The 21,058-nt window shown below is 38.5% G+C and overlaps 2 protein-coding genes and 1 long non-coding RNA gene across 7 annotated transcripts; 1 reads left to right on the top strand and 2 right to left on the bottom strand.

The window, feature by feature from the left end:
• Nucleotides 1–236: 236 nt before the first annotated feature.
• LOC135627760 (uncharacterized) lies at nt 237–8,672 on the bottom strand. 5 transcript variants are annotated; one of them, XR_010492689.1, is made up of 5 exons: nt 7,599–8,672; nt 7,307–7,444; nt 1,389–1,569; nt 524–738; nt 237–419 (listed from the first exon to the last, which is right to left on the bottom strand). It is a non-coding gene; the product is annotated as an uncharacterized LOC135627760 (long non-coding RNA). The 5 variants fall into 5 exon arrangements; XR_010492687.1 differs by lacking the exon at nt 1,389–1,569 and having other exon boundaries at nt 7,599–7,801; nt 8,268–8,656; XR_010492688.1 differs by lacking the exon at nt 1,389–1,569 and having other exon boundaries at nt 7,599–7,794; nt 8,268–8,655.
• Nucleotides 8,673–9,557: 885 nt separating this feature from the next.
• On the top strand, nt 9,558–11,021 carry LOC103970327 (uncharacterized). Its single transcript, XM_009384060.3, has 2 exons — nt 9,558–9,717; nt 10,335–11,021. Exon 2 carries the CDS (start codon nt 10,387–10,389, stop codon nt 10,816–10,818), a length of 432 nt encoding a protein of 143 aa, XP_009382335.1. The 5' UTR covers nt 9,558–9,717; nt 10,335–10,386; the 3' UTR covers nt 10,819–11,021.
• A 6,387-nt stretch (nt 11,022–17,408) lies between these two features.
• LOC135627379 (vacuolar iron transporter homolog 2-like) lies at nt 17,409–18,041 on the bottom strand. The gene has a single exon (XM_065133462.1). The coding sequence runs from the start codon at nt 18,006–18,008 to the stop codon at nt 17,409–17,411; it is 600 nt and encodes a 199-aa protein (XP_064989534.1). The 5' UTR covers nt 18,009–18,041.
• Nucleotides 18,042–21,058: the final 3,017 nt, after the last annotated feature.

The following is a 21,058-nucleotide window of genomic DNA, read 5'->3' as shown; positions in this document are numbered from 1 at the left end:
AAAAATTAGAAAGCTTTTGACGATTGTTTGAATCGATTTGAGATAATTGCAATTTCAAAAAACACTCAACTGGTGATTTTGGCGATTTCATAATATGAGAAAGGGTTTTGTGACCATTGGGTTAAATTAGGGGTTATTTGACAGACAACTCCGAGAAAGTTTTTGGTGAATATTGGGGTTGCATTAGGACGTTTAACTTAACATAATGTATAGCTATGAAATGGTTAAATTAGTGATGAAGAGAGAATAATTATTTTATATTTTTTTGGGGACACTACAACAATTAAATCTTTTGTTGCAGACTGATGACGACTACAGTAGATACGCCCAGAACTTTGCATGTTCACTGCTGCCACAGTCTCCCTACATCTCCACCGAATACACTCCAGGTCTGCATGTCTCCCCCAAACCAAATGTTCCTGATTTCATTAATTCATTAGCATAAAGATGCACTTCTCGATAAAATTATATATATATATATATAATTGCAAAATCCCTGTTTAGAGCAGATGTAATAACTAACCCATGCAAGTGTGTAGGCGGTCTCATACACAAGGCGTCGATGGCCAACTTGCAGGCCGTCACAGCTCTCTCTTTTCTTCTAGTCGTTTATGGTCGGCATCTCAGTAATGTCAATGGAATTGTTACGTGTGGCAACACCCAATTTCCCCCCTCAGCGCTTATAGATCTCGCCAAAAGTCAGGTATATGCGTATCTGTGTTCTTTGTTCTTTGTTCTCTACAGGCAATGCATGCTAAATATCAATCCAGATTGTGTTGTTCTTAAATCCGGCTATCAATATCAATCCCAAATTTGATCAACAAATATCATAATAAAATTAGAAAAAACTCATCAAGTGTCATTTAAAAAAGACAACAAATAGTCTATCTACATATTTCGCTGAACTCACTTAACCATCGGAAGTATATATCCTGTCAAATCTAATTTGAGTATCCATTTTTTTACTAAGATCTTGTTGGAAAGATTCAAGTGTGTCGTATTGCTATATCAATCCCAAATTTGATCAACAAATATCTTAATATAATATAAGTGTGTTGATTAAACATAAGTACTACAAAAATCCATTTGGTATAATCTAAGAACGACAACATGGTATATCTATATATTTTACTCTGCTAATTTTCTACATCCAATTAACCATTCAGAATATTATAACCATATAAATCTAACTTGAGTATCTTTTTTTTTTTTAATGAAAATCTTGATATGGATTACAAGAATCATAGATATATAATGAGTTTTGCCAAAACCTCATGGCCAAGTCTTTTGAATTGTTTTGATGTTGAATCTTGGACGTTTTTCTAGAAAGGCTCTTTATGAGCTTTTTTCCAAAAACTATCCTTTTCTTCATTTTTTAATTTGGTTACCTTTTTTCCTTAGTATCCTAAATACGCCTTCCACCACCAATTGTCTGTTGCATCGGTCGCTTTTGCCATGAGGCTCCCATCATCTCTATCTTGTAGTCATTCGTCCTCACGAGGGCCTCATTCCTATTTATAAGGTCTCATCATTTTCATCCCATCGTTGGATCCTGTTATCTTTGTGTTCCTAAGTTTGAAGAGAAAAGAAAAATTTTTTGAGTATAAAGAGAGAAGAGAAGAAGACAACCACACAATGAAAATGATGAGACCTCAAGATAGGTGAAGGTGACGATGAGAGACATTTAAGATATTAAAAAAAATCAAATAAAAAAACTAAAAACTTTACATCTTTTAGGAAAATCTAAAGAAACACCAAATGATAATACTAAAAACTTGCAAGGCAACCTTTTTCTTAGATCTATAGCTGTTAACTATCGATCTAAATCAGTGGGCTAATATATTTGTCATTGCAGGTGGACTACATCCTTGGAGATAACCCACTGAATATGTCGTACATGGTGGGCTACGGCAACAAGTTTCCTCAGAGAATCCACCACAGAGCTGCCTCTGTTCCCTCTATTGACCAACACCCACAGCACCTCTGGTGCAAGGACGGGACACCGTATTACGAAACCGACGCCCCCAACCCCAACTTGCTTGTCGGAGCCCTCTCCGGTGGACCAAATGATGGATCCGATGACTATTTGGACTACCGACCATGGGCGAACCAATCCGAACCTGCCACGTACATGAACGCGCCCTTCGTGGGTCTATTGGCTTACTTTAGCAGATATGGATGATTCCTTTGTACATAAACTTCCTTTGTGGAAAGCCAGTATCATACATTCCAAGTTAAAGAGAATATTATAAGATGCATGCAATGATCGAATGCATGACATAATAATGATGCTTTTGCCCCTTTATACATTTGTTTATTGATAAAACATCACATCTCGGTTGATTGATATAAATCTAATCTAAGCATGCCTAAATATGATTTGAGTCAAGATTTGATAGAGGTTAAGGTCTAGATTAACCCTTATGAACATTTATCATTTGGGTGGTACACATATTAACCAATCCCAACTAAAGATATGATAGAATGGTATCAAAGCGAGTAAACATTGAATTATCATGTCAGGATAGTGTGGCAAAACTAGCACTACTATATAGTACGGGCAACAATAATATGTGGTCATTCTAGAGAAATAAGTACTCAGCACAAAAACTAGCAAAGACGCTCAAGTGGTGTATGGCATTTGCAATGATGTTTCCACAATGCAAAAGTTCTCTCATGCAGAAGAGGCAAAAGTTGGCAACATAGAGGCACTAAAAAAAGAGTGGTCGAGTTGGAGCTGTTGCTCGACCTTGTCAACTGAAAGTTGTTGAATCTCTACGAAAGTGGGGAGCTTCTTGAGATGGTAGAGTCCATGCAAACAGGATTGGAACCCTAATTAGATTGCTAGACATTAGAGTCGAAAGGTTGACAAATGACATAAGAGAGTCTGTGCAATACATACAAGGCCAAATAAGGAACTTCACAGCTCAAGTGTTAGGTACTCATGCGAGTGGAGTGTCACGCAACCATCTCTCATTGCGATTAAGGGCTCCTACAATGCAATGCTACAAGGGTGCTTAGGATAACAAGGAAACTTTCTCTTCGAATTGGAATAATACTTAAGAGAGACCCAACCTAAATCAAAAGCTTGCAAGGTGTTGTTAGCAATGATGTATCTCAACTGTCATGCAAAACTATGGTGGCGTACATGATGGGAAGAAATGTTGGGAAGCCATGAAGAGGGAATTGTAAACTCAATTCATGCTAGAGAACGCAACGTCCATTGCATGGTGAAACTTGCGACAACTTCGCTAAATCTTGACTCTTCGAGATCATGTGAAATAATTTTATATATTGATACTAGACATCCAAGGTATGTCCAAGAAAGACAGTTTTTTGCTTCCTCAATGGTCTAAAACTGTGGGTTTAGCAGGAGTTGTATTGTCGAAATGTTCGTGAGCTAGCACATGCAATCACTAAGGCGAAATGACTCATAGATTCATCCGCAAAGATGATAGAGAAATAACACTCATCGGAGAAGGGATCTTTGAAAGCTTATAAATAGGAAGAATTTGAAGAAGAAAGGTGCTCCAACTGCACATGGATCCAGAGGGAACGTCCTAAAGTCTACCAAATATTTTTTGTGGTGGAAAGCTTCTAAGAAGGTTCACTATAAGGATCTCACATTACGGTGATGTAATTGTCAAATATGTTGCGAGGTCACTATAAGGATCTCACATTAGGGAGAACACTTTGTTCGTGAAAAGGGAGAAGTGCTACTTTGTTTAAATAGAGATTTTATTCTTGGGGCATCGAATCGATGTTGACTCCATTCGGATGGACAAATCGAAGACGCAAGCGGTTGCAGAATGGCGAACTCCAAAGAAGGTGTCAGAGTTGAGATCCTTCCTTGGTTTCGTCAACTACTATCGACGCTTCATAACGGGGTATTTGAAGCGTGCAACTCTACTGAAGGAGTTGTTGAAGAAGGAACAGCCTTGGAGGTGGTCGGATAAATGCAAAGTTGCATTCCAAGATCCGAAGGCTGCTGTGTTGGAAGAACCGGTACTCAAATTGCCGAACTATGGAGAGCCCTTCGAAGTCCATACAGATGCTTCAGACTTCGATATTGGGGGAGTACTCATGCAGGAGGGTCATCCGATGGCCTACGAGAGCCGCAAACTCAACGAGACCGAGCGACGGTATCCGGTGCACGAGAAGGAGATGACAGCGATGGTCCACTGACTACGAGTTTAGCGACACTACCTTCTTGGATCGCAATTTGTGCTGAGGACAGACAACATCGCTTTGAGCTATTTCCAAACTCAGAAGAAACTCTCCCCAAAGCAAGCACGATGGCAGGACTTCCTAGTTGAATTTGATATGACAATGGAGCACAAGCCCAGAAAGGCAAACATCGTGACCGATGCATTGAGTCAGAAAGTGGAGCGTGTGAATGCCATACAATTAGAGGGTAAAGGCCAAGCAAGTCATTTGCACTCCAACTTCCTTTCCAGGATCAGGGATGGACTGTATAGTGATCCCCAGGTATTAACCCTGATGCAGCTCATTCAAGAAGAGAAGGCACGACGATTTTAGGCCCAGGAGGGACTCGTTTACACAAAAGGGAATATGGTTTATATCCCTCGAGTGGACAATTTGAGTCGTGAGCTCTTAAGAGCGTGTCACGATTCCCTTTGGACTGGACATCCGGGCATTCACAGAACCTTGGCTCTCGTGGAGAGGGCCTTCTACTGGCCGAAGTGGCTGTCGTGGAGAGGGCCTTCTACTGGCCGAAGATGGGGACTGATGTGGAGGAATATGTTTGAATGTGCCTCACTTTCCAACAAGACAAGGTGGAACAACAGAAGCCGATAGGATTTTTGGAGCCGTTGCCCATACCAGAAATGCCGTGGGAGAGCATTATCTTGTATTTCATATCAAGCTTGCCAACAATAGGGAGACTCGGATCGATACTCGTGGTGGTCGATCGGTTTTCAAAATATGCAACTTTCATTGTTGCTCCCCTACCTGTTCAGCAGATGAAGCGACCAAGCTGATAATGAAGGATGTGGTGAAGTATTGGGGAGTCCCACACAATATCATCAGTGATCGAGACGCTCAGTTTCTGGGACGATTCTGGACCGAGCTATTCAAATTGTTGGGATCGAAGTTATACTTCTCCACAAGCCTCCACCCCCAAACGGATGGCCAGACCGAAAGGATAAACTCACTCCTGGAGCAATATCTTCGGCACTATATAAGTGCCAACCAATGAGATTGGGTGAAGTTGTTAGACATTGCCCAATTCTCCTACAACTTGCAGCAGAACTCTATGTCCAACAAGAGCCCCTTCGAGATCATTACAGGGCAACAACCGCAACTCCTCACACCATGGTAATCAGGTATACTGGGAGTAGTCTGTTAGCCTACCACTTCGTAAAGGAGTGGCATCGAAATGCAAATATTGCGCGGGCTTACTTGGAGAAGGTGGCAAAAAGAATGAAGAAGTGGGCAGATTTGGGAAGGCAACCGCAAGAGTTCAAGATCGGCGATTTGGTATTGGTCAAGCTCCAACCAGCATCACTCCAATTCTTTAAGAACAAAGTACACAAAGGATTGGTGCGCAAGTATAAAGGACCCTTCCCAATTATAAGTAAGGTGGGCAACGTCTCCTACAAGTTATAGCTGCCGGCGTGGTTCAAAATTCACAATGTTCTTCACGCCAGCAACTTGAAAGCCTACCACTCGGATCCGCAAGATGCTTCCCTTAGTGTTCCAACTCGACTACCCCCCACTAGAGCCTCCTACGAGAAGCGAGTTGAAATAATCCTAGCGGATCGTAAGGTAAAGTTACCCACTATAGCTGAGCAGACCGAGTACTTAGTGAAGTGACAAAAGCTTCCCCGAACTGAAGCCAGTTGAGAGCCCGAAGACGCCTTACGACATGAAGAGGCAATCATCAACTACCAGCAAGCGTCGACAAGGGCGTCTATAGTTTAAGTGGGAGAGAATGTCATTAACGATCGTCGCTCATCCGCAACAACTCCGTTTAACGAACCGTTCGTCGCTTTTGCTTACATGTACAACTTCTTGGCAACATGTTTTGGCTTGGTTTTATGTTTGTTTGCTTGTAAAAATGTAAGTTCGAACAAGTTGCAGCACTACAATGCGATCACTCATCGAACCGAGCAAAACAACCTAAAATGGCTCCGTTTTCGCGTGCCACAGGCTGTTTTCTACAGCCCGCAGCAGCACGCGAAACGTCAGTCATCTCAGCCCCATGGAACCACCTGGGTGGCACCATGAGGGATGGGGCTTCGGTATAGTGTCGGGCATTGAACAATCTTTCACAAGTTCGCACGTTACCTTGACGGGAATTTGTTGTCACACTCGACACCCGGTGAGCAGCTGTTTGTGGACTTGCAACTGTTCGTTCAACCTTCTAAAGTCATTGTTTTCCTCCTCTCTCTCTTTTCTCTTATGCATGCAAGGTGCTCGCTGAATTGCTTGTAAAGCTTCCCCTTTTCGCGAGACTTCGGGACTTATCCGTCGTTCGTTCTTCGAACTAATCAACTTTCTCTTTTACAGGTCCTTCGGGACCTACGAGAGGTTGTAAGTGGGTTGATCTTTGTGGACACATATCCCAAGTGCGTAGCGCGACTTAGGCAACGTAAGCTAAGTTCGCGTCTTGACCACAAGGGTACATCACGACTTAGGTAATTCCAGCTAAGTCCGTGACAAATTGGCCAATCCAAGTAATTAAGTTAACAAATACAATGTCATTATGTTTTCTTAAAAATGGAAAGATCACTTGTTACAAATTACAGAACACAGCTGACATATCACATTGCAAACAAGTACAGTGACCGTTCCATATATCTAAGTTTAGGTAATCTACAGCTTCTTGAAACGATAAAAACATGTATTATAAAAAATATGCTTAAGCAGACAGCCTTTGGTTGACTGTACAACCAGTATAATTAAACAAAATCCTCTGATCTTTACAGGTATCTTATGGGCATACACAACTAAGAAGTTCTACATGTAATTCAATCAAGTAACACGAGTTACACAGAATAGATGACAGCAAGCTTAAAAAGTATTATGCTTCTTCCTAAATAGCCTCCTAAATTTATGGTAAAAAAAATCAAGGAAAGTCCAAAATAAAACCTTTCAGTTAAAGATACATGTAAATTTTAATTAATAAATAAGCATTTTCATTTTTTTCAGTCAGAAATTTGGAAAAAGAAACAAACGGCTTCTATATGTACCAATAAAAAAGGGAAACATGCAAAATGTACTTAGTTAAAGAAATAAATTTGAACTAAAAGCTGTAGATTCTGTTTAGGAAAACTTCACTCACCGCTCAAGTCAAGTAAATTAAACATAGCTGGGCAATTCCCAATGCTCCTTATCATTGTTATAGCAGACCAAACTTTTTGGTGATCCACATGAGATGTTCGGATGATGCATATCTTTGTCATGGCATTGAGATATTTCACTACAAAATTTGGCAGATGCGTTAGGATTCAAGTGACAGCTTTAGAGAACGGGAAGAAAGCAACTAACAACAATCAACATTGAAAAAGAATCTTCATTTCTATAATATGTGATATGATTCTATCTACTGAGTAGATAGCAGATCCAATAGTTACCTGGAAATGATCCAAGTGATAGGGCGAGACCACACTCCCCAAAATTCAACCGAATGCTATCCTTAATTGTTCTGGAGACATTGTTTGAGCTAAGAATCTTTTTTGGGTCACCACCAACCAATTCTCTTTCTCCATCAATAAAAATTTCCATCACCATATATCTATTTTTAAATTGCACCATGCTGCTTTACTTCGTCTACAACCTCCAGGTTCAGATACAGTCAAAGCATTGTCTCATTTAAGACGGAAAGTAGTGCAATTAATCAATTATAAACATTCTGGAGACAATATGTTCAGAAGCACTGAAACCAATCCAATTGCAGGAAACGAAAAAATATGGCCTTCTAGTACATTCATCAAAATCCATATGCATCAAATTCATTGATTTCTGCCAACATGGCACTGAACAGAGAAATAGAGAATTAAGATCAAAGTTTCTTTAACATCAATTTATTAGTGACTATAGAACACAATTGATATCAATCAAGGAACATCAACAACAAAAAACTAACAACCATTTGACAATCGTGAAAAATCAAAAGTAGAAAACATACATTAACAAAAAAAAAAGGAATTAAAAGATGATTTTATGAGGGTGCCGTGGAAATAGGAATAGAGAAATAGAAACGAAGCTCGATCATCTAGAGAGAGAGAGAGAGAGAGTAATACCACCCCTTCGCAGTTCTTTGACGGCTACGGTGTGCAACGAGGAAGAGGGAAGGCGGAGGCAGCAGCGGGCGACCGAGGGAAGAGAGTGGGAGTAGTGCAAGCAAAACCCCTAATGCATTTCCCAACGAAGAAAAGGGAGGGCGGAGGCAGCAGCGTGTGACCGACGAAAGAGTTAGGGCATAGCAAGATCCCAAGCGAGTCCCTCAGCGTGTAATAGGAGAAACGAAGAGAGAAGATCACGAGAAAGGAGGGGAGACGAGAGGAGAAGAAAGGGGAGGAGGGCGACGAAACAGGAGAGGCAGGAGATGGAGGAGACTAGAGAGTTAGAGTCGCGTTGGAGACTCGGCGAGTTCAGGGCCTCTCCAGCACGGCACAGAGAGACGGCAATCACGCCGTCCATATGTTATAAAGCGGATCTCAAAGACGGCAATCGAGAACACGGATGGATCGCAAATAGAGGGTAATCATCAAATACCGAGACCGGAACGGTAACAGACTCGACCTGACCATGACGTAGACGAGGCTCTGCCTCTTGCGAGCACGTGACTTTCGAGTGATCGCAAGTAAAGCGTATGCAGTTCACGTGTCAGAGAGGTAATACACATCTCCAACCTTCGGATTTCGATCCAACGGTAGCTCCTACTTCACGGAAGCATCGCGCTCGCCCACCATATAACGACAAAGCAAATTGCGAGTGCGACGCGGTCCCCCACCGCACTTAACACGCCACGTTGCTCTAATCATGACTCACGTGCCCCTTAGCCTTTCTCGGTCAAACACCATTCGCTTCACGACACGTGGTCCGCGCAACCACTCTCAACCCCCCCCCCCTGAAGCCAGAGGAGCGGCTCGGCTACAACGAACCGCAAGAAAACCCGGCTCCGCTGCGCTATCTCGTACACGAAACACAGGTTTTGCAGCTCGCATAAGTAGTCAAAGAAATCAAATTAAATTAATAAAACATATTAATTTACTAAAATTTTTTGTTCTTGTTGATAGTTAGTCCTGAAATTATGGTTGAAGCAAGTTAAACTATGGAACCAAATCATTATAGTCGAAAATATTAATTAGTCCAATTAATACAATTTATGCACTAAAAAAAGAAAATAAATTTGTTGGTGTTGATGAGAATATTTATTAATTTAATTAAATTCCTTTAGCATGGGACTGTCACTACTCTTTCGTTAGGTGGGAAGCCGTTGGCTCACCCGCACGGCGTCGTTGGCCGAGCCGCCGTTACAGAGAATATAGCTGGCTTTGATTTGGGGGTCTCTATAAATTGATCCCCTGCGTTCTCCCATTCCGCGAAGCGCAGGGGAATCGCACGCGGTGAGGAGGGTTGACGAAGGCGGCGAGGCAATCCGCGAAGATATTCCTCTGTTCCTTGTGTTCCACACCTGGGGTTTCTCTTCTTTTCGTGATCGCTTCCCGGATTTCGGTTTCCGTTACTGTGAGTCATTTCGATCTTTACGTTCTTGGCTATTAGCTCAAAAAATTAGGGCTAGGATTTTGTTGGTAGTTTAGGACGCCGAGATGCTAATCTTGAGCGCTTTGCTGCTCCAGATCTAAGATGTTTGCAGATGAATTGGTCGTAAAACATTATTAATTTTTATTTATTTTGTCTTTTGTTCAGATTCGAGATGTTTCGATTTATTTTACTTTTTGTATGCCAAAAATAGTGCTTTTGTTCATTTTGTTTTCTGCGAAGACCAAATTTTATCATCTCGAGCGAGTGGATGCTGCTCTTAATTTGCTATGGACGTACGTCGAGTGTATTCTATCAAGAAAAATCGTAATTTTTCAGAGGAAAATTACTACATATCTTGAACATAGATTTACTTTTACGATGTTTAGATTTTGATTTGTCTTTATTAGATTTGACGTAAAAACATGATGTTTTAGAAATGTCTAGGCATTGATTAGATTACTATTTCTGTTATTTTCTGTTATACATTCGTTCATCAATGGTTAAAGTAAAGGGTAAATCTGTTGACCTTCAGTGGAGATGCACACGAATTTGTGAAAATTGACAACGTTGGTAAAATCATTGTCATTTCTGGGTTGCAGTGACCTTGATCCAAGGAAGCAGACGTGAACCGAAGCATCAATTAGCTGAGCAATGGAGGTATATGGCAAATCCATGATTGCCGAGACGAGCAATGTGATTTATTTGTCCAGTATTCTTAACAAGGAAGGGTTGATTCCTAGTCACAAATGTGACAAGAGGTGCCAAAACGAACAAGTGTTTGGAAATATGTACCGCTGCAAACTAACAGGACTGACACACATCTGTGATAAAAATTGTGACCAGAGAATTTTGTATGATAACCATAGTTCTCTTTGCAGAGTGAGTGGACAGGTTTTTCCTCTTTCGCTAGCAGAAGAGCAGGCGGTGAGAGGTTTGCGGAGGAAGCTTGAAGTGACCAACACTGATGGCTGTGCTTTTAAGCGCAGGCGAGATGCCCAGCTGCATCCTTCTCCTTTTGAGAGGGCTTTTTCTGCAGTCTCTCCAATATGCAATCCAATTGGAGATGGCATGGATATGAGTTAGAGCTTATTAGTTCCGACCATTTCGTTTCTCCCTTTGTTTCTTCTCTTGCCAACTTTCATTTGGATAGAGTCCAGAACTTCTGTTCTATTATGGGACCTGGAGAAATTCTGTTTATGTTATGGGTATGTAGGGAGTCTGTAGTAACTTCTAATTGGTACTGTTCTGCTGTAACTGTTTAATTTGAACTTTGTCTTGGAAACCAACTATGGAGGTCTACTTCTGAGAGGGATATCATATTTGCTAATTCCAGACTTCTTCATAGATGCATCACAGACCAAGTCCTTTTAGATTCACTGCACTCTTAATTTTTTTAACTGATCCTCTCCTATTAATTGGTTTAGAATGTCATTTGTGGTTTATTTAAATGCTTTCTCACTTGCTAATTAAGGTATTATTATATGATGAGTTTAACATTTCTATATTGTTTTATGAAATCTGATCGATTAATTCTGTTTTGCTTGTAGGTCAGTATGACAACTTAAAGAGGGCCATGTTAATTTCTTGTAATAATTAATAGTACATTTATCTTTGATTTGTTGGTACTTGTACTTTTCTTATTCATTAACTTAATTCTTTGTTAACTTGACTGCAGGTTTTGTGCTATTATTGCTTTATCTGTTAATAAATTGACTTATCTTCTAACCATTTGCAGGTGGCAGTTTAGTTCTATACTTTTGAATTGTTATTTTGATTTTCATGTATGCATGTCTGAACATCTATGTTGTTTTGCAGGTCATTCAGGCACTGAGAGATCAGTATATGAAAATTGTTTTTCGCTGAATTGATTTTGATTTTAGTGCATGAAGATTCTTGAACCCTAATCTTGTATCTCCAATTTGCAGGTGCAAAATGATGGCTGCAGTCCAACAGTTTTAATCATAAGATGTGAGAAGTTGATGATTACTTCTCAAAGGCTGGCAGTGAGGTGCACTGGCTCCTGATATCCTGTCAGTAGTGAGGGGATGTCCTTTGAAGATACTGCTGATCTAGCCAGTTAACCTTGCAGCTACTGCATTTGATATCCTGTAAGTAGTGAGGAGATGCCATTTAAAGGTATCTTGCTATTCAAACATCAACCTGGCTCTCCAATTCATCTGGATACTCAAATGTCTTAAATCATGAGAAACTTTCTTGAAAGAATTGAAAGGCATAAAGCTTACTTCTACAAGCTAAGTCGGTCATTTTCATGATCACAAGGCGCAGTTCTGCCGTATGATAGAATATAGATTGTACATTCCTTTTTTATGCATCAGTGATATTCCTCATTTTTGTAGGCAAACATATCCAACGTTTTTTTCATGATATTATTTTATAATTGATTGGAGCAGTTTGTTTCTGCTTTTCTGTTTTTGTGGTATGTTTCTTCAATGAATTTTCTCTTTTGTTTAGTAACCGCATTAAGTTGGTATTTGTTGTTCCTAGCATCTAATGACTCTTTTAAGTCGTTCGGTCATGCAAAATACTTGAGTTTGTGAATGCGTTAAGCCCTCGGCGTGTGAACAAGGTATTTAGGTGCTTCTACTCTCTAGACAATAAGAATAATTTTTGGTTCATTTCTTGCTATCATTTATATTACAAGAATTTATCAGACTATTGTTGAGAGTATTAAATATTTCAAGAAAGAATGGTCACTCACAGATCTAGCACAGAGTGCGTACATATCATCAAGAAAATCAATTATATGTATCTTCAAATGGTACACTTCACATGACTAGAGCTTTTGCTAAGCACCACCAAATCTTTTCTCGTAGTCTCAATTTTACTGGTTTGTTCATGTCCTCATGTTTTTGTTTCCTAAAATCTGTTTGGGAGAGCATTCACGTCTTGTTGTTTCTTATGATGATGTTTGATTCAAGGACTTGCTCTATAATTTCTAGAATTCTGTCCATGTGATTACTGTCAAATATCAGCTGCATTTCTGACCTGCTCATCTGCATGTTCAAGTTGTGGCCTGAATTTGTTTTATGTTGCGGAAGATCTTACATTGTTTTATTCCCAATTAATGTTTGTCACATGAGCCTAAATCTCAAGTGAGTTGGTGTATGTTGAACATGTATCTTAGAGTTCATGCCTGTCAGAAAGCCAGTCATTGATTTTTCTGTTTCCCCTAAAATTGGGGTATTTCTTGGGATACTGATGCATGATGATCCAAAGGATTCCAAACAGCTTGAAGAGATCTCCCAGACACTCCTCTTGGTGCAGTAATCAGGTAATCGTCAGCTTTCAACCAAACATGGAAATAGGAAACCAGTGTCCAGTGAAGTGAGAAATATGGATTGCATTCACCTTAACATTATTATTGTTAGATCTTTCTTAGTGTATTTCTGAGATATTTGCTAGATTATCTGATAAAGATCTTAGTCCTGATAGTGTGATCATTCATGATCAGTGGCCTATACCAAAACCACTGATCATAAATGTGATCATGCCCAAATCCCAACTCTACAAGAGCTTAGACGGCTCAATTGCAGCATTAAGGAAATCAAGAAAAGAAAGCATGACTTCATATTAAGAGCACATCAAATCCAAACAAAGCAAGTGGTAAGAAAGCCCGAGAAACTTTTCAGTGCTGAACTCGTGCCATTACACAGCAATATCTCGCCCGTTTGCAAGGGGAACAAAGAACTTGGACTGCATCGACTCCAGGTCGGCGTCTACTCAGCTGTAGTTGGCGGAGGCGGAGGCGGAGGCAGCGGCGGCGGAGGTGGCGGTGGGAATGGGCGAGGTCGGAATGGTGGCAACGAGGGTGAGACGTGGTAGTGACCCGTAGGTGGTGGAGGTGCTAATGGCTTACGCTTTGTACTCGCAGCTACCGGCAGATCTGGCGGTGCGAGCAGCTGACGGTGGTAGTCCTTCACCGGAAGAAAAGTGCCTGCTCGAGCACAATAAACAGGGCTTGCACACGCTCCCAAGATGCAGATTACACAGAGGAGCAGCAAACCAACAGATTCCGCCATCCGAGCCTCAACCCTTGGCATGCTCATGTTGTTGTGGCCTCTGCGAGATCTGTGGACACTGGTTATAATCAAGCAAAGGTCTCTTGGAGTCAGGAGGAGGAGACGCCCAAGTAGTCAAAAACCGTCGGCTGGTTTTGGTCTCATATCTGCCACGCAATTCTTGGATGCCTGAGATCCAATTGTTATATCAATGCTTCATACTTCCACGAATCGCATGTAAAGCTGTTGAGGTGTTTTGTTCGTTTCCTTAGGTCTTCTCATGTTTTACTCTGCCTTCATTTGCAGGGTAGCGTATTTAACCCTTTTCTCTTTTTTTTGTAAGCATTCGGGATGGTAAAGCCCACAAAGTAATAATCTTTGTTGGCTTTGAACAAAGGGATAAAGGTAATACAGGGAATAAAAAGTAAGTATTTATATTAATCAATATATTTTTTTTTAAAAAAAATCTAATCATCCTATCAATCAATCACTCATCTGTTAATCTTAATCTAAATCATTATCCTTTATAATATCTAATCATAACTATTTGGTTAATTTTATCATACCTCCTTAATTCAAAATAGTTATAAATTTAAGTTTTTTAGAAAAAAAAAATTATTCTTTTGTCAAATCTTTTATAAAGATGTGGATAAGCTGATCTTTGGTACTACAGTCATCCATTTGATTTTTTTCTTTTATCAAATAGTTCATAAATAAAATGATATCAAATTTTAATATATTTTGTGTGCTTATAGAAGATCGGATTCTTTGTCATTGTAATAGTAAACTTGTTATCGTAATAGATTTTAGTTAGTCTATCTTATTTTTCTTGAAAATTTATTAAAATTTATGGAAGTCAAATTGTTTGATATGTTATACTTGTAGTCGTAACATACTTCGTCTTAAAGCTTGTTAGAGCAACACATTATTATTTTTTTGTTATATATGAAATCACTCCTAAACTAAAGCTGAGCACAAATCCTGAAATGTTTAATCTATCATCTATACAATCAGTTAAATCACTATCAGTACACGAATATAACTTAAATTCTTTTACCTATTAATAACAGTTATCATAATTGAGAGTTTGTTTGATGTATCAAAGAATTCTTTTAGCTACTATAAAGTGATGTTTGCTAGAACTATGTATGAATTTGGATAATAAATTAATAACAAACATAATATCTTATCTTGAATTAAACTTTTATATTATTATTTATTTATTTTTTCAACTTCATCATCTAGCATAAGCTTATTATCTGTATTCATTGGAGTATTTACTAGTTTACAAGTTGTCATATAAATCCTTTTTAACAATGCCTCCTACCACTTGTCAATATAAAACCTTTTTAACAATGTTTCGTAAGGACATTAAATAATAATAAATTAAAGTGATAATATATTTTTTTTATGTCATTTAGAAAGAATTTTATCGTATCTATAAGAGCATCATCTTCGAATCTGAAAAACAAACAGTGATATCGATCAATAAGGAGAATTAGATTCTTATTCTCATTTTTTCTTATCCTTTTCTAAGGACCATTTAGATCGATAGATTATAAAAAAAGAATGATAAGAGATGATATATTAGAGATAAGGATAAGATAGAAACTGTTAGACAATAATATATATATATATATATATATATATATATATATATATATATATATATATATATATATATATATATATGTGTGTGTGTGTGTGTGAGAGTAGAATATCTATGATAAATAAGTATGAGAGTTTCTTTTATTAAGATCATCTCCATAGGAATTCTATCATAATTTAATTTATTTTCTATTGACTATAACTTTCAATAGAATTAAATTAAATCTATAACATATTTTATCAATTAAATAGGATCACATAATCTAACATCATAATTTATTTACTCAGAAGGTGAAAGCAGTCATGCTCTTTGATCTGGATGTTAGCAGGCAGTCATGCATGCACTGAAGGAATCCGAAAGCAACCAAGTTATATTTCTGCCGTGTTTGAAAGCAGAAGTTTATGATCCATGCCAATGAGAATCATGTTCTGAGCTGTGATTCATCGACTCTTTATCTCCACGAACATCCACTATTGGAAGAACCTTTAATCAAGAGGGGAATTGAGAGGGTGGGAGAGGGGATACTTTTCATTTTGATCATTGCAGTTCTCGTAGCAAGTTTATAGTGTTACCACTAATGAATGTACCATAATGCGAAATGGATACAGTGTTACTACAACAGAATCACAAAGCTTATTTCTCAACGTTCTAAAATGGTCTCCAAGAAAAGGAAAAGGAAAACTCTAATCGATCTTCACAAAAGTTCATCACTCAATGCCATTAAATATCTTACATACTCATCGACATAATCGAGCTCCACAAGCATCCTCAGTGTTTCTCTCAGATGTTCTCCTCTCTGCTTCACATGAACCATCTCCTCCTTCACCTTCATCCATTCTTTTCTCACCTTGACAAGGTTCCTCTCCAGCACCCTCTTCTCTTCCATCGTGTTCTTCCTCTCTACTCTCATTTGGTTGGAGGACCTCCCCGTGTCTCCTTTTGACGAACTGCCCCGTATGCTTCAAACTATGCTCCTTCACGTTGAACATGCATGCTCTTATTGCTCATCTAACTATATCACAAAAGCTTCGACTGAGACAAACCTTACCATTGAATACATGAAACCAAAGTGTCTGATTACTTAACCTCGGATTAGCATTGGTCTCCAATGCACTTCACCAAACTAAGAAGAAGGGAGTGAGCGTCTACATCTCTCCATCTGTTTAGGTAGAGGATTTAGCTTGGAGATGAAAACTAGAGGACAAATGGTAAGCACAGCAAATGGGTTAGAAAATGAGGACATAAGCCGCCCACATACGAATACAAAGATTGACGCGTTGCGTGGGAGTATCGTTGACTTTCCCTTAAAGTATGTTGATGTCTATTATACATAAACCGGATTATAACTTGTGCATTAGGTGGTACTCAATGAAACATCTGAGGCAGTACTTATCTTAGCTTGTTAATTCATAATCTAGCATGCATGAAATCTTCCTGTTTAAATGGTTTGATGATACTGCTAAGCTTTCTTGTCTTCCTGGCTGACTGGGTTAGCTGTTGACCAAAAGTTGGATCTTGGAGATGGGTGGGCAATCTTAAGACAAATCATCTGATTAGCAATGCCTCCTTCCACTTGCCAATATAATATTTAAGATAAGAAAAGAATACAGTCATTATTGCAAGAAGAACACTTAACTTGAAGCAAGCTAATCAAAATATTTCTATGTTAAATAAAAATGTGCAGAATAAAAATGTAACACAAATCAAAGTCTGCTTTATTGACATAATAATATATAGTTCTTTTACTTTGTAGATAGTTGCAGAGGTTTTGTTGTTGGCACAACAATGTGGTACAGTACAAATTAGCTTTGACAAAAGAAATGCGACAAATCTTATTACTAAAAGGGATTTAGATACACATTCATCAGATTAATTGATTGGGTATTATGACTCATATATTACTTCCATTAAAGAAGGTTTTACTTGAATTTAGGATGCCAAAAAAACCCTGTCATACAATTATGGATTTAGAGCAAAGCAATCACAAACATTAATAGCATATATAGAAAAGAATCATGTCTTTTACTCCTTGTTTTCTTGCCACCCTAAGCTGAGGAGACGTGCATGCCAAATACAAGCCCAGAGACTCTCAGCACACCATAAGTGACCAACATGGCCAACCAGCCTCCGATCAACAGTCTGAGTACAGAATTGGGCACATTAGCACCACCCAACACAGCTCCTGCCGCACCAAATCCAGCCAAGCCCAGGCTGCTCACCGCACACACCACCCCAACTCTGACCTCCCCTGACATGATGAACGCTCCTGCCAACAGAGGCAGCACCGCCCCCAGCGAGAACGCCAGCGCCGAGGCAGCCGCCGCCAGCAGTGGGTTTGGCAGGCTCCCCTCCTCCTCCTCCTTGACGCCCTCCTTCTCGCTCCCGCAGTCTCGGCGTCGCCTCTCCCGCTCCGCCACCTCGATGTCGTACTGCGCGTAGACGGAGACGAACTCGCCGATGGCCATGCTGCAGGCGCCCGCTACGAGGCCGGCCAGGCCGGACACCAGCATGGCCTTGGAGCTTTGGCCCACCGCGCCCACCCCCACCATCAAGGAGGCGACGGAAACGAGGCCGTCGTTGGCGCCGAGCACCACGGCCCGGAGCCACTGCGCTCGTGCCATGTAATCCACCGGATCGGCTTGCATCGATTCTAGCTCATGAGGTCGGGGCGGGATGGCGATCTGGACGCACCCATCTCGCTTTAGATCTTTGGTAAGATCCCGCGGCTGGTTTTCATGAACGTGACAGCTGAGACGGGACGACATTAGTAGTGTCTGGGAAGGGACAGTGCAGATTGGAGGCGTGTGTTGGCCACGTTAGGAAGAGAACAGTGGAGATTGGAATGGATTGGGGGAGTGTGTTGGCCACGTTAGGAAGAGAACAGTGGCGATTTGAATGAGATTGGGGGAGTGTGTTGGCCATGTTAGGAAGAGAATAGCGGAAATTGGAATGGGATCGGGGGAGTGTGTTTGGCTATGTTAGGATTGTAATGATAATAAGAGGGGAGACGAATTAGCGTTATAGTAATTTTATATAATTTTAAGATTAGATCGATAAATTCATATCGAAAATATGTTTAATGAAAAGTGTGAGTAATGGTAGCGAGTGAAATAAATCAATAAGTAATAATAAAATAAAAACAAAAGAAGAGATGCAAATCGGTTTATAGTGATTCCGTTTTTCTGATCTATGTCTATTCTCAATTCCTCTTCCCTCGAGGTCATCGGTTTTTACTATCGATCTTCTTTCCAACGAACAAAGATCAACTATTCTTATTATAGCTTTTCTCCTTGAAAGAATCTTAACTTTTTTTTTTTTTTTTTTAAGATCTCTCATCTCTTATAACTTAGTATTACTTCTAAACTCAAGAGAGAGGAAGAAACTCAAACACTTCTTAAAAAGAGAGTTTATAACATTTTTGTATTCAAGAATTCATGCTTCATCAAGCAAGCATGAGTAAGATATTTATAGACCCAAAAAGGTTTCAAGAATAGAATCAAAATTTTAAATCCCAAAATTTTAGGGTACTGACAATTCTATCGCCAGCAACGGGCGGTACTACTATCGTAATGGACCATGAATCAAGGCTCTAGTAGTACTATCGTCGGCCTAGGCGATACTACTACCGAAATCATTGAAAAAGCATAAATAGTATTTTTTTTTTGTTGACTCAAGTGATACTACTGCTTAGGCCTAACGGTACTACCACCCAAGCCCACTTTAGGTCATCGATTTGACCTTCTAATAGGCCTAATTCGATTATGGTTCTAGCCCAATGGGTTCCTTATTAAGTTGACATGGTTTCGATCTAATACCAACTCAATTTGACCTAAAAAGATCTCAATCAAGACTTTAACAATACAACCATAAATCTAGCACAATTATGAAGCTTTCAGTATATTGTACGTCATTCCGGTATGTCATCCGATCTTTTGGTACTTCGTCCAAACCTTTGGCACATTATCCGATCTATCGGTATGTCGACTTTCCAACATCATCCAATCTTTTGACGCAATACTCAATCCTTCTAGTACGATACCCGAACTTATAGCACGAAGTCAAATCTTTAGCACGTCAACTAATCCTCTAACTCAACATCTAATTTCTGACATAATATTTTTCCCGACATAATGTTTGATTCTCTTGCTTCGACAATTTACCCTTTTGATGGTTCGAATCCGTGATTAAAGTATTTCCTATGTCACTTATCTCAAAATATATTAGTCCATAAATATATCAATCAAAGTATTTCCTTATAGCATGATGCCCGAACTTATAGCACGAAGTCCAATCTTCGGCACGTCAACTAATCCTCTGACTCAACGTCCAATTTTCGACATAATACTTTTCCCGGCATAATGTTTGATTCTCTTACTTCTACAATTTATCATTTTGATGGTTCGAGTCCGTGATCGAAGTATTTCCTATGTCACTTATCTCAAAATATATTAGTCCATAAACGTATCAATTGATTTCATCATCATAATTTGGGATTCAATAATCTTCCCCTTTTTTATGATGACAGCTAATTGATGATGAAGTTTTAACCAAGCTCAAACTGTTTATATGTCATTTTGAAAGATTATGATAAACTTAAATTTAAATGATTATATGTCATTTTAAACGCATAGTCTGAATTCAAGTCGAAAGAAATTTGATCTTATTGATATTATGAATTAATCATTCAAATCCAAAAATTAATGTTTAATCAAATTTTAAATTTCATAATCATAATCATTTCAAGTTAAATTTTAACAATTATCAATATGTAATATCAATCAAAATATAACTTTAAGTTAACAATTATATAATAAAAGAAAATTATAAGACATCATGATTCTTCCTTTCATGCATGGGTATCACTTCTCCCCTTGGTTGACAATAAAATATCTTCTCTCCCTTTATTAATAAAAAGAAGAGAGTGGTATCATGTTATTATAGTACTATTTCTCCTCCTTTATATCAATATTTTAATTATATAAAAATAAAAATTACTTTGATATTATAACATGAAGGATCTTAATATTTAATATAAGTTTAAGTTATGGACTCAAAGGTCAATTGATGATGGGTCTTAACAAGACTTCCCCTATCTATATATCATTTTAAAAATGTGAAGAACTTGAATTCAAAATAAAACTTTTTCAATGTTACCGTTGAGTTTAAATTGAGACAAATTCAATCTTGATATGCCTAAATATTCAATCAAAGTTTTAAATTTTAAAAAATAATTAATAAAATTTAGGCATAAGTTGCATCATAAGTCTCCTTGTTCAATACATAAGTATCATTGTTTAACACATAAGTTATTCACGGTTTCACGATAGATTTAATAATCCTTGGTTGATAATAATAGAATCCAATAGTTTTTATTTTTTAGAAAAAGCTCTATTTTATTATAATTTTCTTATGTTGAATTTATTTTTTCAGATTAGTCTAATTATTTATTCTCATTTTAAGATCATATTAAAATATCCAGATTGGTTAATGCACTGCACGAGTGATATGTCTCGTATTCGAATCAATGTATAAACATCATGTACTTTATTTGATATAATAAATTTTTAAAAGAAAAATTTCTCATTATAGGATCAAACTAAATAACTAAATTTAATAATAATATATTTTCTTTTTTTTTAAATGAACACTTTTTTAGACTAAAAGTTATCTTTGGAATCTTAAAATTAATCTAGCT

The sequence above is a fragment of the Musa acuminata genome, chromosome BXJ2-11 (genome assembly GCF_036884655.1).
Source record: "Musa acuminata AAA Group cultivar baxijiao chromosome BXJ2-11, Cavendish_Baxijiao_AAA, whole genome shotgun sequence".
Lineage (NCBI taxonomy): Eukaryota > Viridiplantae > Streptophyta > Magnoliopsida > Zingiberales > Musaceae > Musa > Musa acuminata.
This window is presented reverse-complemented; position numbering and strand designations above follow the sequence as displayed.

What these genes read in the sequence shown, in the direction of transcription:
- LOC103970327 (XM_009384060.3), top strand. Translation starts at nt 10,387, where the DNA reads ATGGAGGTATATGGCAAATCCATGATTGCCGAGACGAGCAATGTGATT.
- LOC135627379 (XM_065133462.1), bottom strand. Translation starts at nt 18,008, where the DNA reads ATGCAAGCCGATCCGGTGGATTACATGGCACGAGCGCAGTGGCTCCGG.